This window comes from Gossypium hirsutum, chromosome A09 (assembly GCF_007990345.1).
Source record: "Gossypium hirsutum isolate 1008001.06 chromosome A09, Gossypium_hirsutum_v2.1, whole genome shotgun sequence".
In the NCBI taxonomy this organism is placed as follows: Eukaryota; Viridiplantae; Streptophyta; class Magnoliopsida; order Malvales; family Malvaceae; genus Gossypium; species Gossypium hirsutum.
The window spans coordinates 67904181-67921692 of NC_053432.1; the positions used below are offsets into that span (position 1 = coordinate 67904181).

Sequence of the window (17512 nt, forward strand, 5' to 3'; positions counted from 1 at the left end):
ATAACCAGTTCACAGTCAGGTATATGATCAAATTAGTTTTCCCAAATTTTGATATATTCTGATTAGTATACTGGCCAATTCATATTCGTTAGCCGTAAGTTGATTTTGTGCTATTCATCGAGCACCTCAAGTTCCTCAAGAATATGTTGTCGGAATCCAAATTACCGCAACACACTATTCGTCTGGTGCATTTCGACAATAACATAGTTTACCAATAGGACCTTAACATGTCAAATGTTCAGATTTTGAAAGAATTCTTCCGGAATTACTGCCCGTATTGTCGGATCCTCGTATGATGTCCATTGAAATTATATGAACGGGATAAAAATATTAGTTATATACATAATACTAAATACTAAATATGAAACAACTATTTTATGTATATATATATTTTTTAATACTTACTTGCACTTCCGACATTGGTCTAATAGAAGTTGTATATCTTTAAGAGCAATAGGTATTCCAGTATAACTTGCCGAATGGTTCCATCTAACTAAATAAATTTTCAGCATAAAAATTTATTTTAAATCAATGGAATAATTGTAAAATCAAATAAAAATTTTACCTTTTTATAAGTGGAAATGTATAAGGGTGGTTTACTCGAGGACATAAAAATGGAAAGCGAAACCAAACCCATGATTGTAGTAGTGATAAGCAACATCCAATTTTTGCTTTATTTGTTGGCGTCACCCAATTTTGATGCCAAACTTGTCACCCATCAAATAAAAATGGCGGACTAGACATGTTACGAATATAACATTGTAACACCCAATCTACAGACTGTTATAAAAAATTATAAAATACAAGTTAATTAAAATTACATAAATGAAAAAAATATTAAATAATATTCAAATTTTAAAATAAAACGTTATCATTTTTATTTGTTTGACGGAGATATGTTTATGATCAAGACAAATTAATTCCTCGATCATTGCTAACACGATTAAATATTTTTGAAATTATAAAATATAATACTAATTTAGGAAAAAATAAAAGTAAATAACTAATTATTAAGATCTTTGAGAAATTTAATAAGAAATTTGAGAGCTTTAGGGAGAAATTGTAGAGAATTTTTGCTAAATTGTTAAGATTTTTTTGTGAAAATAATAGGAGGGGAAGGGGTTTTTTATTTTTATTTTTATTTTATTTTATCGTTGGAACCCTCCCCGACAGTCAAAAAAATTTAGCCATTTGGGGTTGAAAATCTGCGAGTAAAAAGTGCCCCTAAGAGAGCGTTTTTTGTCATGTCAGCAAAACGTGCTGACGTGGACGCATTTTGCTAACGTGGCAAAAAATGCTCCCTTAGGGACGAATGCTTTGCTGTCACTTTCCCCTTTAAACGTGGCCACGTAGGCGCGTTTTACCAAAACAGTCATTTCCGATAAATAATGCTGGAATCGGCCCATTTCTATAAATTTGCTTGAAAATGGGTCTATTTAAGTAATTTAGTCATGTAATAGTAAATAAAATTTTTAAAGGGTTTATAACTTAACAATATTTATTTTTAAAGGTACGGGTATTGTTTACTTTTGTAACTATTAACGATGCTTTAAATATAAATATAAATATAAATATGACAAAGGTAGTTATAAGTTTTGCGAATTTATTTAAAATTTTAATTCAAAATTGGATTAATGTAAATTTTGGTATTCAAACTTTGCTCAATTAGTCAATACTAGTACTTATGCATTTGTGGACCACATCCATACTTTTACTTCCTAAACATTATACACTTCAATAATTATTAAGATTTTTACTCAAGGCACAAATGTCACATTGATAAGTAGGTAAATAAATATTTTAAAAATATATAAATATTTTTGGTTTTAAAAAATAAAATTTTGGAAATAAAAAATGTATAAGAAATTTAAAAGTATCAGAAAAATAAAATATTTATGAAAGTTTTTAAAACTATAAAATATTATATTTATATATCATTAAAATTTTTAAAAATCATGGAAAAATAAAATGTAAAATAATTTACAAAAAATAAAGAATTTTTTTTAAAAAAAGCTAAAATTTAAAAAATTACAAAAAAATCCAAAAATAAATTTAAATGAAAAAATACAAATTCTAAAGAGATTCTAAAAATATAAAATTCAAAAAACCTGAAATCCATTGTCTATTTGTCTCACAAAAACTTATATATCTCATAATATAAAATTATTTTGAACTGTCCAATACCAGCTCTGGTTTCCGAAGAGATGAATGTCACCGAGGAAGAAAATTACATGGCTGTCTTGCAAATGGGGTCCAATATTTATATGGTTCATAGTTTTTGGGACATGTGATAGAAGAGGGGAAATTGCTTAATGGGATAAATGCTACGAAGGTTGTGTTTATTCCAGAGATCAAGGCTGTTTTTATATTAACATAACATACATAATTTAAAAATACTTTATTTATTTAAGTGTTTTATTGAATTAATATCATCACTAATTCAATAATAAATTTACAAAAAAAAACCCCTCATTTTTAAAGTAATAGATATTATTTTGAGGGTAATTTATTTTTTTGTATAAATCTAGAAAAATACTTAAAATTCAAACTTAAAATATTATTATTTTTAAAATTTTACTTTACCCCTTCAATTAAAATATTTTTTGCTATTATATCGATTTTCTTATTTTTTAAATTTGTTATATAATTTTTTGTGTGACAAAATCTAGTATAAAATTATATATTTGAATTTATAATGACTTTTTTTTAATATTTAAAATATAGTTTATATATTTAAATTAAATTTTACAAAAACTTCATATTAATTGTTTAAAATTTATATTTCATACACCAAAATATTAATAATATTATTTGCTTATATTTTTATTGAAATGTCATAATATTAACATAATTTAAATGTTCTTTTTTTTACTTTACAACATTATGTTTAAAATAATATTTTATTTCTCAAAAATATTTTTAACAGCAACGCTAAATACCTACATTTTAAATCAAAAATTTCAAAAACACTTTTCAAAAGGTTAAAAGTATCTAGGATATCCTGTATTATAAGGATTATATCAAATTAGTCCCTCTATTATTAAATGGATCAATTTAGTCTTTACACTATTAAAAAGAATAAAAAAATCTAAATTGCAACAGAGTTAACATTCATTGTATTAAAAATATCTTGAAAATTATTTTTTTCAATTACAGTTCAATTCCAAATAAAATATTTCATTTACAAAACCATAAAAACTTAAAAAATATTAACTCAACTAAAGAGTAAATGATATATTTTTTAAAACAATAAATATTAACTCTATTTCAATTTAGCTTACTTGATTCCTTTTAATAGTACATGGACTAAATTGATTCATTTATAATAGAGAGACTAATTTGATAATAACGCATGGATCTCTCAGCACTCTCACATTTTTCAAAGACATATTTTCTCAATACTTTTCAAAAGTAATGAACTAACCCTAAAACCTAAGTTTATTAAAGTTTGTAACAACTCTCTTCCTAAATAAGTATCTCTAACAATAAATTAACAACTAATCTCCTTTAGTTACTAGTGCAATAATAATAGAGAAAAACTTATTTATTATATATGTATCACAATGTTTAGACATAAAATAAAGATTAATTAGTATAAATTTAAACTTTAACTTAAAAAAAGCGAATAAAATTTTTTACAAAAAATAAAATTTCTTCAAAATAAGTGAAAATTTTTCTCTTTTTTATTAAAAATAAATCACGAAAATAATTAAATATTATTGATTAAATTAATTTATTACTAACAAAAGATGTATTAAAAAAATAATATTTGTATCGAACCTACCATTATTTAACAACAATAACAACTGTGAATTGCCTCAACTATCACCAAAAGTCATTTACTTCAACAGTTATCATAATGTAAAAATATTTTCTATTATTATTATTTGAAATAATAAATGGAGGTTTGAAGTCCTTTTAATCACAATATCTAAAATCTCCAGTATTGACATTCAATTATTTTAAAATTATATGTTTCCTTAAAACATGCATTTGGATTGAATGAAATAGAAACTTGTACAGATTAGAAAGTCAACCATACTTTTTTTATTTTATTTATTAATAACCTTGTTTACCACATGTGTTATTTGACGCTGATTTCTCAATAAATTTGTTTTTTAATGATAAATTATATTGATAGTTATCAATTTATACACACATATATATATTAGGTATCAGAAATAAAAAGCTTTCATTTTAAGCATTTACTCTATTTAAAATTACAAACCACAAATTAATGTGATATTTGAAAAAAAATATAATAATAAATTCAACTCTTAATTTTTACATATTATATTAATTTAATCATAATTTAAAAAATTAATTACTTAAAATCTCAATTTAATCTTAATTTTAAAAAAATATATAAAAATACATAAATATTTAAAATATGTATACTAATAAATTTAAATTTTATATTAATATTAATATTAAATAAATATAATTATATTATATTAAATAAAATAAAAATCGCCCACCCTCGTCCCTCTTCCATCCACCACTGTACTTCAACATCCATCTTTCCATGCAAACTTCAAATGCCATCGTCCTGCAAATTTCAACCTCCCATTATAAGTTTTAGCCATTTCTTGGTGACATGGCAAAAAAAATCAGGTTCTAAGGAACCAAAATCTGCAACTACAGGGCATCGATCTTAGGTTGCTAAAAACAGATCCCCGGTCGTGTGTTGCAGTGTTGGATGAGGACCTTCAGATCCTGCTTCCTGGTTAGTCTCATCTACCATTATTTTCCCCGTTTATTTTACTAATAAACAAGGAAAGAAGTGATGTATTTGAGAGTGAGTTTTTGAGCAGGAAACTTTGGGTTGTGGGAATTGTGATGACTATCATCCTACCCTTTCAGAGGAGGAAATGGGGGCCATTGTTAAAAAATATAATCAAAGATCGGTGGTGGGGGTGGGGGGTTTATTTTCTTTAATACTAATATAATTATATTTATTTAATATTAATATAAATACAAAATTTAAAGGGCAATTTCCTAAAAAAAACCCTTATATATCATTATTTATCAAAATGGGCCTACTTTTTGAATATTTACCAGACAAGGCCATTTCCTCCGAAAGCGCGTCCACACCAGCGCAAAGTTAGGGGACGTGTCAACACAAATCGCTCCCTCATGGACGCACTTTGCTAATGTGGCAAAAACACTCTTCCAAGGACACGTTTTAACCGGTGTTCAAATTTTCAAAAAAGGTTATTTTTTTAAATATTATAAAAATAGACCAAATTTTTTAAATTTTTACAAAAACAAACCTTAAAAAAGGCTTAAAGTGATAACATCACTTTTTTTAAGGTGTCACCAATTAATATGGAAACAAAACTTAAAAAGCAAATTTTTATATAGACTCAAAGTCTCATTTCTTTTGTTTTCTTAAGCAATGTAGGATATGAGATATGTGTATATATAGACTCATGAATAGGTTTGCAGCTTGTTCCTAAACAATGTGGGATTCCTTCATCTTTTAACTAACAACATGAGACTAAATGTTACACTATATTTTATAATTTTTTTACAAATTAATTTCTATTTTTTTATATTTTGTTAACATTTTCTTATATTATAAAATTATCTTTTGAGATATTTATTGTTGTTGCATTTTAGAATTGCTAACATATACAAAAGAACTATTAAAAAAAAAAACAAATGCACATATGAAACTTGTACATGTAATAATTTTCTATTCAACTTTAAATGTTTAAAGTTAATATCAATGCAATTCTAATTTTTAAAATAATTTTCTATTATTTAAATTTAGAAGTTATACTTTTAATTTTTTAATTTTAATTTTAGTTTTAATTTTATATTATGAATGTTTGATTAATAAATAAATGGTGAGTATTTAGCACCCAAATAATATTTTTTGTAATTTTAAAAAATTGATATATCTTTTTTAAATATTTACTTATTTTTAATATTTTACTATACTAATTAATTTTTTTAATTCTAATTTTAATTTAATTTTCATCACCTAATAAATGCTGATAAATTTATTTTAGATGTATTTTGACTAGATAGATAATCTATTTAAACATAGTATATAATTATGTTAAATAAGTTTTTTTATAGAAATATATAATATACATAAAATATAATAATTATTTTTTACATTTTTATATCTAGATTAAATTACATTAGTAGTCACTTAACTATGATTTTTTTAGCTATCGAATTATAAAAACTTATAAAATGATCACTCAACTATTAGTATTTTTTAAATATTTATTATTTAATATTTTACCATACTCATTTTATATTTTATAATTTTTTACTTATAGAGTTTAAAATTTTTATTTATAATATAAAAAATGTTAACTTTTTGTAAAAAAATTTAAATTCTAAATAAAAATATATAAAATATAGTGTAGCTTTTAATCTCATGTTGTTAGTTAAAAGATGAATGAATCCCACATTGTTTAGGAACAAGCTGCAAACCTATTCATGAGTCTATATATACACATATCTCATATCCCATATTGTTTAAAAAAACAAGGGAAATGAGACTTTGAGTCAATATAAAGATTTGCTTTGTAAATTTTGTTTCCATATTAATTGTTGACACCTTAAAAAAAGTGGTGTTATCACTTTGAGCCTTTTTTAAGGTTCATTCTTGTAAATTTTCAAAAAATTTGATCTATTTTTATAATATTTAAAAAGATGATCTTTTTTGAAAATTTAAACACGGGCTAAAATGCGTCCTTGGGGAAGCGTTTTTGCCACATCAGCAAAGTGCGTCAACGAGGGCGTGATTTATGCTGACGTGGACAAAATGCTCATCAGGGACGTGTTTTGCTGACATGTCCCCTGACTCCGCGTTGACGTGAACGTGCTTTTGGGGAAAATGGCCATGTCCGGTAAATATTTAAAAAGTAGGCCCATTTTGATAAATAATGATATAAAAGGACTTTTTTTAGTAAATTACTTAATTTAAATTTATTATTATATTTTTAAAAATATTTATGTATTTTTATTTTTTAAACTTTTTTTATAATCATGTCAAAATCAATAAATAATATATATTGCAATCACGTTATTTTTTGTTGTCATATTCTTTTGATTTATTTTAAAGAAAAAAAGCAAGCAAGCGGGCAGGGCAGTGACAATAACAGTAATGCCATAAAAGTAATAAGAGTCGTGGTAATGTCTACCAGTCTGTCTGAAGAAACAAATGTACTGAAAATGTAAACAATGTGAATAAATAACTCAAATAATTTAATTAAGTATAAAAATAATCTATTTTTTAATTAAATATTAAAATAACCTAAAATTTACAGTAAAAATTAATGGAGCAAATTATATGGCGCCACTAACTTGCCACGTTAGTAGGGAGTATAAAAAAATTAATTTTTTGATGGAATCATATAAAATAGAGCTACCTGTATAAATACCATGAAAATACTGGAAGTTTTGGAAAAATAGGAGACTTTAAAACCATTTTCTATTTTTTGGTGGAGCCAATTTAAATGGCACCACCCTTCTGATTTTTTTCTTTTCTTTTTTTTAACTTTTATATTTTTCTTTAATTTTTTCCTTTTTTTAAGTTTTATATTTTTTCTTATTTTATTTTGTTTATTTATTTTTTGTTATTAATTTTAAAAAATTTGAAATGTATATTTGAAATGTTTTATAATATATATTTTTTAAAATTTTAAATATTATTTTTTTAAATATTATTTAATTTGTTTTATAATATTTTAAATTATAATTTTTAAATTATTTGTAAAGATATTCGGCTTTTTAATAAAAATAATCCAAAAAAATTAATTAATTATTAAAATGATCCATTTGTTTAATTTGACTCCACCAACTTTTACTGTAGATTTCATGTCACTTTCGTATTTAATTAAAAAATAAGCTGTTTTGATAATGAATTAAATTTTTTGTGTTATTTTTATAAAAAAGTCAAGATATTCAAACCATTTTTAAATTCTATTTAAAAGTTAAAAAATAATATTTTATTTAAAAAAGTAAATTTTGAATTAATTAAAAATAAAAATATTTGTTAAAATTTTTTTTTGTTAAAAAATAATTTATTTTAATATATATATTAAAAAGTAAAAATTTAAATTAAAAGTTAAAAATATATATTATAAAATCACATCATGTCAGTGATGTGACTAGACATGAAATTAAATATTAAATAAAAAAACAATGTTATATAAGGGGGGTTTGGTTTCCCATCTGAAGAAAGAAAAGAGAGAAAAAAAAAGTTAAGTTAGTTAATTTGTTTATATTTTATAATAATATAATAATTAATTTTATTGTATTTATGTGTTTTTTTATATTATGTAGATATCAAAATGTTTTCTGTAGATATATATCACATTTCATTGAGGATCAATGAAACAGTAAAATTAATTATGAATTAAATAAAAAAATCGTTTTACTTTCTCTTTTTTTCTTGCTAAGCACTACTTTGAGTGCTCAACGTGTTTTGATTCATGAAAGTGATCTCTATTTAATTATTATTATTCCTTTTTAACTATTTTCTTGCATGAAATTAATCTATAAGTGTTGGTTATAATTTTTTTATTATAGTACACATTTATAAATTTATATAATAATTTTTTAATTTTAGTACACATTCATAAATTTATGTACTTAATATATATTTTTAATAGATAAAGACAAAAAAGATTTATATTTTTAATAGATAAAGACAAAAAAGATTTACTTAATAGATTTAAAATGTTTAAAAACTTAAACAAATTAAATATATTAAAAAATGTTAAGTATAACCAATATTAAAATTATAATATATTTAGTATATTTTTTAAAAATATATTTTAAAATGTTAATATATTTAATATATTCTTTAATAGAAAAAGAGAAAAATGATTTTTAATATATTTAAAATTTTAAAAAACGTAAAAAAATTTAAATATATTAAAATTTTAAATATATTAAAAGAAAATGTTGAGTATAACCAATTTTAAAATTTTAATAACTGAATATATTTAGATATATTAAAATTTTAAACATATTAAAATTTATAAGACATAATTTCAAAAAAAAATAATATTCAAATTTTAAAAAATAATTTAAAAATAATATTTAAAATTTTAAAATATATATTATAAAAAAATTCAAATATACATTTTAAATTTTTTAAAATTAATAACAAAAATAAATAAACAAAATAAAATAAAATAAAAAATATAAAACTTTAAAAAAATTAAAGAAAAAGACAAAAGTTAAAAAAATTAAAAAAATCAGATAAGTGTCAGTGGTGGCCCATTTAAATTGGTTCCACCAAAAAATAGAAAATTATTTTGAAGTTTCTATTTTTTTAGAATTTGTAGTATTTTTATAATATTTATACAGTTAGCGCCATTTTACATGACTCTACTTAATTTTTTTATGTTCTCTGCTGACGTGGCAAGTTAGTGGCTCTATATAATTTAACTCCACTAATTTTTTACTTTAAATTTTAAGTTATTTTAATATTTAATTAAAAAAATGAATTATTTTATTACTTAATTTAAATTATTTGGGTGATTTAAATAGAAAAACGTGTTTTTTAAATTTTGATTTCTCGTACAATCATTTATGTTTACAGTAAGCAATGAATCAACTATCTGTCAGCTTCCGCGCCGAAGAAGATTAGCAATGCAAAGAAGACTAAACACTCTACTAACCCCGCTGAAAAGAGCCACAGAAAAAACAGCCTTTTGATTTGAACTGCATTCCCACTCTGTCCTCTTCTTTGTTCCTTTTACTTACCTTCTCTAACTTATCTTAAAAAGCTTTAGAAACCCATTTCGGCATTTCCTTTGCTTGTACTAGTTGTTACATTGCTACACTTGGTAAGTTCACTTTGCCATATGCTCTTTTTCTTTTGTTTCTTTGAGTTCCCAAGGAAATGCTTTCAAGGAAAAGACAATTCCTTTTTCTTTAAATTTTGCCATTGTATGTTGGTTTTCTTTGCGTATTTGTGGTCGTGTTTTTTTCATGTTCTTTTGGGTTTTGGCCGCCTTCTTTTTTCCCCCTTTGAAACTGATGAAAAAAAAAAGTTCCTTTTCTGAGTCGATAGTAACTTAGTTCTGTGTTCATTTCAGGAGCTTTGTAATGGCAGCATTGCAGACTTTATTCCTTTTTATTGAGATAGATTTTTATAAAAGAAAACGAATCTTAGAAAGGTTTTATTTTTGGTCTCTGTAGTCTCTTTTTTTCTTTTATTATTCAGCAAAATGGTGAGTTTTTTTTTTTGGTCTTATAAGCTGCTGTGGATCTTGTCTTGAGGGTACTTTGAACAGTTTGAACATTTTTTCTTAGCTGAAAGAGTGTTTTCCTAGAAAATATTTTCCTGAGAAACAACCGAGTCAACAGTCAATCTTGTGTTTTGGACCAAGGTAACAAAAAAAAAAAGGTTTGAGTGGCATTTGAAATCATTTTTTCCATGTTCTTAATATTCAACTCCCACGCTTTGTTTTTACATTTCATGCCCTCATTTCACAGCAACAATGGAGGAAGAAATCTCACTTACTAGATTACACTAATGCCCCTTTTGGAGTGTTGAAATGCAATCCATAAAGAAAACATGAAAAAAAAGGGTACTTTTATGTAAATTGTCTGTTTCCATCCCTGAAGCTGTAGGGTCCCTTGTGACTATAATAATGTCTCATGGACCATAAACAAAAGTAGGGTCTTGGGGTAGCATTGAATGCGGTAATGATGAAGGGTAGCTGTTACTGTCTGGTTAATTAGTAGATAGCTTATGCTTTAACCTTTTTCCTTGAAGATATTCTTTGGTTTGCCATATATTTTATGCCCTTGTGGTTTCATATATGTGATGATAAGGAGCACTTGGTCTTTCACATGAGCTCATTACATCTTGTACAAGATTTGCATTGAATTGTCTCTGCTCGTGATAATTTTCCGATCTGTTATTGCAGGCGTTGTGGGCCCGGGAAGCATTGAAGTGGTGTAGGATAATTAAACTTGTTTTCTTACATAACTTTATGTAGGGTAAATATTCTTTAAATTATGCAGACATCAAAATTAAGGTACCTTTTAAATTCTATTGCCTTTATTACTGCTCATTCTTCGCTCGTGAGAGGTTTCGTAGTGTATTTCGTTGATGCATTTATGTAGTTATTCTTGAAAATTAAACTTAATTGGTGGGTCAGTCATCTAAACAAGTGCTTAGATAGAATGCATTTAATATTTTAGGTTGTCTGGGTTTTAACTGGTGCCATGGGGTACAGGGAAGATTTTTTCTTGGAGTTCCTTTCTTTCGGGTTTTTATCTTGTAGCTACTATAAGGGCCATATTGTCTGGTAACCGTATTAGGGTGCAGTCTCTTTCTGCATGAAGGTAAAACCTTTTTGTTTGTCTCCTATCTTGAGGATAGGATAAGCCAATGCCCCTAATGGTACTAGCAAATAGTGTAAGTGAAGCACTTGATAAAATTTATTTGTGGTTTATCATTTGTTGAGACCATTGTGGAATTTGTTCCTTTGTTTATCACTTGATTTAGGATGTTGGTGGGAAAACAAGTATATAATTGAAAACTGGAATAAGGATAGAACACGAATAAACTATAGATTCCACTGATTTAGGTGATTTAAGGATTGATTTTTTTTTTTACCTTCTAGAAAAGTTTTGTTTGGCTCTGTTCTATCAGAATTGGAGCTAACTTTCACATGTTTGCTCATCCAAAATTGGTTTTAGTTTGTAAGTAGCTCAAAAGTACTCCGAATACAATGTGATCGATTGAACATTATGAGATATATCTAAGGGGTTGATCCTCTTCTTGACCTAGTGTCAGAAAGCTGGTATTACATTTTTTATTACTTATTTTTAGCATGATTTTATGAATTGTTTCCACCACATTATTCATGGTCTATTTCCAATTATTTAATAACATTTCAACAATTTTTTTCATGTAATTAATACATAATTTAGGTAATTTTTTTACCTTCAACCCTAAACCTAAAATCATGAACCCTAAATCTAGAATCTCGAATCTTAAACCCAAAATCTTAAACTTGAACACCGAACCTATAACCCTAAACCCTTAAACTCTAAATCAAAACATGAACCCCAATCTCTTAGCTCGTAACCCTAAACCATTGAACCCAAACCTCAAACCCCAAACATGTAACCTTAAACCACAAATTGAATCTTAAACCCCGAACTCAAACCTTGAACCTTAAATCTTAACTCAAACCCTAAACCTCAAAGTTTAAAGTTCATAGTTTAAGGTTTAGGGTTTGAGTTCAAGGTTCATGGTAAAATAAATACCAAAATAATGTGTCAATGACATGGAAAAATTGCACAAAAATTATTAATTTTTTAAAAATTGGTTGGAACAAATAAAAAATATTAACTTATGGAAAAAAACAAAATGATCAAAATTATTTGAAGTAATTTAATTAAAAATTAAATTAAGTTGGAGAATATATTAGATATAAATGAGCGTATAATAATATTTTGTTATCTTTAAAATTTAATAACGTAGCACTATTTTATTGGTGTCTAAAAACAATACTACTATAGATAAAAGGGTCTTTCTTGACACGAGGTTCTTTATCTTTGTTCAACTTTTGTCTTCTTTTTTTATTTCTTTTTTTTTTGTACTTTATAAAATAATGGTCAAATTTTAATTTGACCTCAATATTATGTTGAAATTTAAAATTTGATCTTTATACATTAATTTGTGACATATTTCGATCTCTCAATTTTCATCTAGTGTGGTGCATTTAATTTTTTTTTATCTCACGTTATAATATTTAATCTCATCGCCATCATTATTTTTACACTAACGGTAGATAAACACACCGTCCATTCAAAAGAATCTTAAATTTTAAATTTAAAAAAAATATATATAAACTTAAAACATATTTTAATATTTAAAATTTTACTTAATAATATAACTCGAAAATATAATTAATTTGATGCAAAACGTGGTGAAAATCATACTAATATAAATTAAAAGAGGCATGTGAATTTATATTTTCTTATTATTCTCCCATCATTACTCATGAATGATATAATTTCATCGTGTATTACGGGGTATACGTCAAACTGCGCAGTGAAAGAACAGGATGCAAAAAGTAAAAGACAATTCCATCCTCTGGGGTGAAAGCCAAGTTATCAACAAGTGGTCATCAAGGTTATTATTTTATTAATTTTCAGAATTGTTACCAGATTAGGAAATGCTGAACCATACATAAATTAATCTCCATTCCCAACATCACATCATCTTCTTCACTGTGACAAATGGCCAACTTCAAGCACTGTATATCCAGCTCATGGAAATGGGCGTCCAATTACATTCGGTTCTCCAAGGCCGCCATATTCATCAGCGGTAACTATATCCTCCTATATCCCATTTGTCATATATTAGCCCGTTGTTACTACTCTAATAACCAAAGTTTAAACCTTAAAATGAATTTAAATTATTTTTACAATATAAAAATCCATTGAGCAGAATAGCACAAATGCACCCATGTTTGCATCACTATAGAACATGGAATTAGAATTAGCACTTCATGATTGACAATTTACTTTTTGAGTTAATCTGATATCAGTAATGATAGGTTTGATATTCAGCGACTCATTTATAGATATGGGGTTTAAAGCATTCCTGATATCCTACATCGAGTCCCGGGAGAACTTATCTATTGGGGGCCTTATAGCCTATGTAGCAGCTATGGATGGCATACAACAATTTCTGGCCATTCTCATTCACCACCTTGCAACTGATCGTCTCGGTGATTTCCGAGTCATTATCCTCACCTTGCCATGTTTGATCTTCGTAAGTAATTACTCCTTTTTATTAACTTTTTTTTTTGAAAATTACTTTTTATTAATTTAAACCTTCACGTCTCTCTCTCAAGTGATGGGCTCAATGTGATCTCTGGTGTCCTCGGGTTTTTAGGTTTGCCAAATACACTTATAATATAGGTATAATAAATTATTTCATCCTTCAATTTTACAAAATAAAAATCATTTTAATTTTTTATTTAATTTTTCATTTTTTAACTTATAAATTTATAATATTTGCCAAATCACTTAAAAATAAGGGAAAAGTTGTATATATGTGAATTGCCACAAGTAAACCTGCTCATGGGTCGGGCTACCTAGCCCGAAGGCCCGCAAAAAATGTGGGAGGGTTTGGGCAAAAATATAAGCCCGAAAAATGGGCTTGGACAAAAAAGACTCGTTTAAAAAAGGGTTGAGCCTCGGGTAAGATATTTTTGGCCTAAGCTCGGCCCGTCCCGGCCCAAATTCACTAAATGATAAAAAAAATTGTTTTTTAATGTTATTTTCTTATTATTTTCTCCCTATTTTGCTACCATATTACTATTATATTGCTATTATTTTATTGTTATTGTTTAGATATTGTATAAAATTTATTTTATTATTAATTTTGTTATTATTTTAAAGACATTTGTTAATTTTGTTATTATTTTAGAGGTATTTGCTTATTAAGTTGCATCTATCTTAGTGCTATGTAAGTCTACATATTTTTTAAAATTTATTTTCAATTTGTTAGAAAATATTTATTTTAATTTTTTAGTATTTTTGATGTATTATATATATTTAAAAATTATATAAAATAATATAAAAAATTAATAAGGGCGGGCCGGGCCGAGCCGAGCTCGGGTTTTAGCATTTTTATTTGGGTCGGGCTTGAGTAAAATTTTAGGCCTATTTTTTGGGAAAAATGGGTCTAAATTTTTAGTTGAGCCCGACCTAAACCTGGCCCGACCTATAAGCACCTCTAGTCACAAGATGCGATGTCAATAATTAATTATTTTTAAAATTTTTTAAATTTAAAAAAATTATAAAAATTATTTTAAAAGGTATGAAAATATAAAAAATATTTTTAGATTTTTTAATTTTTAAAAAATTAATTAATTGCTAAATGTCAAGAATGCAATCTAATAAACAACATATTTTCAAAAGTTAAAAGAGAAAAAATTAAATGAAAGTTAAAATAACTTTTTTTCTAATTAAAGAACTAAATAATATGTATAATATATACTACGAGTACATTGTAACATCTACATTTAAGTGCTCTTTCATATTTAAATCAATGAAAATAAAACGATTAAAACTTTTGAAAATATGTTGTTTGTACTCGTAGATGTTACAATATATAAAAATAAAAAAATAAAATGGCATTATTTTTGTAGGGATTACTGATATTATGGCTTTCTAGTTTGCTTCGATCCCAACAAACGAGCAATCAAATGCTTTACATAGCTCTACCCGTAATATTGGTTGGCTTAGCTGGAATGCAAGTTTCTCTAGGAGTATTTTTACGTCAGCATTTTGAAGAAACTATTGTTGTTGATGAGACAAAGTCGGAAAGAGAACAGGAGGAAGAGTATCAGGATTTTGTAGACGGTTGTGCTAGTTTATGGTCTAATGGTGCCGGTTTTCTTGGCAAGTTCATATGTTGGACGTTCGCATCAAGCCTTAGTTGGAAGCAAACGATCATGGTTTCATTCATCGAGGTGGCGGCGGCTTACGCACTTTTCATCTGTGGCAAACGATTTTACCTACGCATACCTCCAACAGGACGAGCCGCTGTTTCTCGATTGAAGGAAGCGAGGGGGCTTGTGAAATTGATCCCTCTTTGGCTTTTATTCATCCCTTATTGTCTAGTGGAAGTTGCGGATTTCTCCATTTTCATACTTCAAAGTGAAAGATTGGATACCAGAATTAATCCCAGGATTTCTCTACATAATTCATTTAATAAAGTTCCCGTGAGCTCACTCTACGTGTTTAATTAATTTATAAGCTTTTTAGTATCCATGTTGACCAAGTATCTAATAAGGAAGCTTTGGAGCAGTGAAGAAGCCATGCAACGTGGTGCTAGATATTGGAGAATGGGTGTTGGGATGGCGGTTGGTTTTGGTTCCTCGTTAAGTGCTTGGTTAGTGGAGCGCCGGAGATCAGATCTAATCAAGAAAAACCCTAATGACAAGGAAGATATTCCCATGACAATACTATGGCTGGCTCCTCAGTTTGGCTTGTTAGGAATTGCCAATGGACTTGTTCTCAAGGGGCTAACAGATTTCTTTGATGACCGTGTGCCTCAATCCAAACAGTATTTTGAGATGCTATTCAATCTAAGTTTGATGGTAATTGGGGCTTTCTTAAATGGGCTTGCTGTTTTGCTTGCACCAGACTGGTTCGGCGACACCATTGACAAGTGTCAATTGGACAAGTACTTACTCATGTTGGCTATTTTGAATGTTGCTGTCTTGCCCCTTTACATCTTTCTTTCCTTAAGGTTTAATTGGAACGTACCGGATGAGGTTGACGGAAGAGATATTGATATAGAGGAGGTGGGTGGAAATGATGTTGAGATATTATAGTTATTTATCCTGGTTAGTCAATTTTTATAAGTTTTTATTCGGTTAAAAATTATTTTCGTTATAATTATTTTTTCATTTTAATGAACCCTGTTAATATAATATTATTGTATACTCATTTTTTTCTTATAAAAAGATAAATTGATTTTTCTTATAACAATTTAGACAACTCTATATAAAATCTCTTTTTTTTTCTTAATTTCATTGGAAAAAACTAAAACTAATTTTAAAAATGAAAAAATAAAGAATTAAAAAGATAAAATTTTTATCTGTAAAAATCCAAAATTTTCCTATAAAAAAACTTAGGTAATTCCCTATAAAACTCTGAGTTTTTCCCTTTTACAGAAAAACTAAATTTAATTCTAAAGAAATAAAATTGATTTTTTAAAAAGATAAAAATGAATTATCAAAATAAAAATTTATTAAAGTTAAGTGATTAAAATGAGTGTACAACATTGAATTAACGACGGATAAGTTTTCATTTTAATTACCCAATTTTAATAAGTTTTCATTTTGGTTAACCTCATTAATTCAATGTTATTGTACACTCATTTTAGTCATTCAACTTTAATGAATTTTCATTCTGGTCACTCATTTACTTTTTAAAAATAATTTCATTTTTTTCCAAAAAGAAATCTAATTTTTTTTAGATGAAATTGAGTTATTTAACTGTGGAGATTAAATCCAAGTTTTTTCCCTTGAGCTTAATTCTTTATAAAACTCTAGGTTTCTCCCTAAGAAAAACCCAAGTTTTTTTTAACAAACTTAAGTTTTTCTCTTTTTATTGAAAAAAACTAAAAATTAATTATAAAAATGAAAAATAAACAAAGGAAATTAAAAAGAGAAAATGATTTTTTCCTGTAAAAATCTAAGTCATTTTCTGTAAACCCCAGTTTTTTTTATTACTAATAAAAAACTAAAATTTAATTCTAAAAAGGGGAAAAATTAAAAAGATAAATTAATTTTTCTTATAAAAACTTAGACAACTCCGTTTAAAATCTCATTTTTTTCTTAATTTTATTGGAAAAAACTAAAATTAATTCTAAAAATAAAAAAAAAATAAAGAAGTTAAAAGATAAAATAGTTTTCCCCACACAAATCCAAGTTTTTCCTATAAAAACTTGGGTAATTCATTAGAAAACCCCGAGTTTTTTCCTTTT

The 17512-nt window shown here is 26.1% G+C and overlaps 2 protein-coding genes across 15 annotated transcripts; both read left to right on the top strand.

Moving 5' to 3' along the window:
• The first annotated feature begins 9573 nt into the window (after positions 1-9573).
• Positions 9574-16436, top strand: LOC121206153 (uncharacterized). Of its 14 annotated transcripts, none has more exons than XM_041076488.1 (6): positions 9595-9824; positions 10077-10157; positions 10914-11024; positions 13056-13330; positions 13554-13780; positions 15165-16436. In XM_041076488.1, exons 4-6 carry the CDS (start codon positions 13243-13245, stop codon positions 15765-15767), a joined length of 918 nt encoding a protein of 305 aa, XP_040932422.1. In that variant the 5' UTR covers positions 9595-9824; positions 10077-10157; positions 10914-11024; positions 13056-13242; the 3' UTR covers positions 15768-16436. The 14 variants fall into 14 exon arrangements, with proteins under 14 accessions (XP_040932418.1, XP_040932423.1, XP_040932429.1 ...); XM_041076492.1 differs by having other exon boundaries at positions 9597-9824; positions 13563-13780; XM_041076483.1 differs by lacking the exon at positions 10077-10157 and having other exon boundaries at positions 9588-9824.
• On the top strand, positions 15789-16355 carry LOC121206031 (protein NRT1/ PTR FAMILY 5.7). Its single transcript, XM_041076197.1, has one exon. The coding sequence runs from the start codon at positions 15789-15791 to the stop codon at positions 16353-16355; it is 567 nt and encodes a 188-aa protein (XP_040932131.1).
• Positions 16437-17512: the final 1076 nt, after the last annotated feature.

Excerpts from the sequence above, each read along its gene's own strand:
- LOC121206031 (XM_041076197.1), top strand. The coding sequence starts at position 15,789 with ATGTTGACCAAGTATCTAATAAGGAAGCTTTGGAGCAGTGAAGAAGCC.
- LOC121206153 (XM_041076484.1), top strand. The coding sequence starts at position 13,243 with ATGGCCAACTTCAAGCACTGTATATCCAGCTCATGGAAATGGGCGTCC. Across the intron at positions 13,331-13,553 it reads GGCCGCCATATTCATCAGCG|TAATGATAGGTTTGATATTC; the intron begins GTAACTATATCC and ends ATCTGATATCAG. Across the intron at positions 13,781-15,164 it reads CCTTGCCATGTTTGATCTTC|GGATTACTGATATTATGGCT; the intron begins GTAAGTAATTAC and ends TTATTTTTGTAG.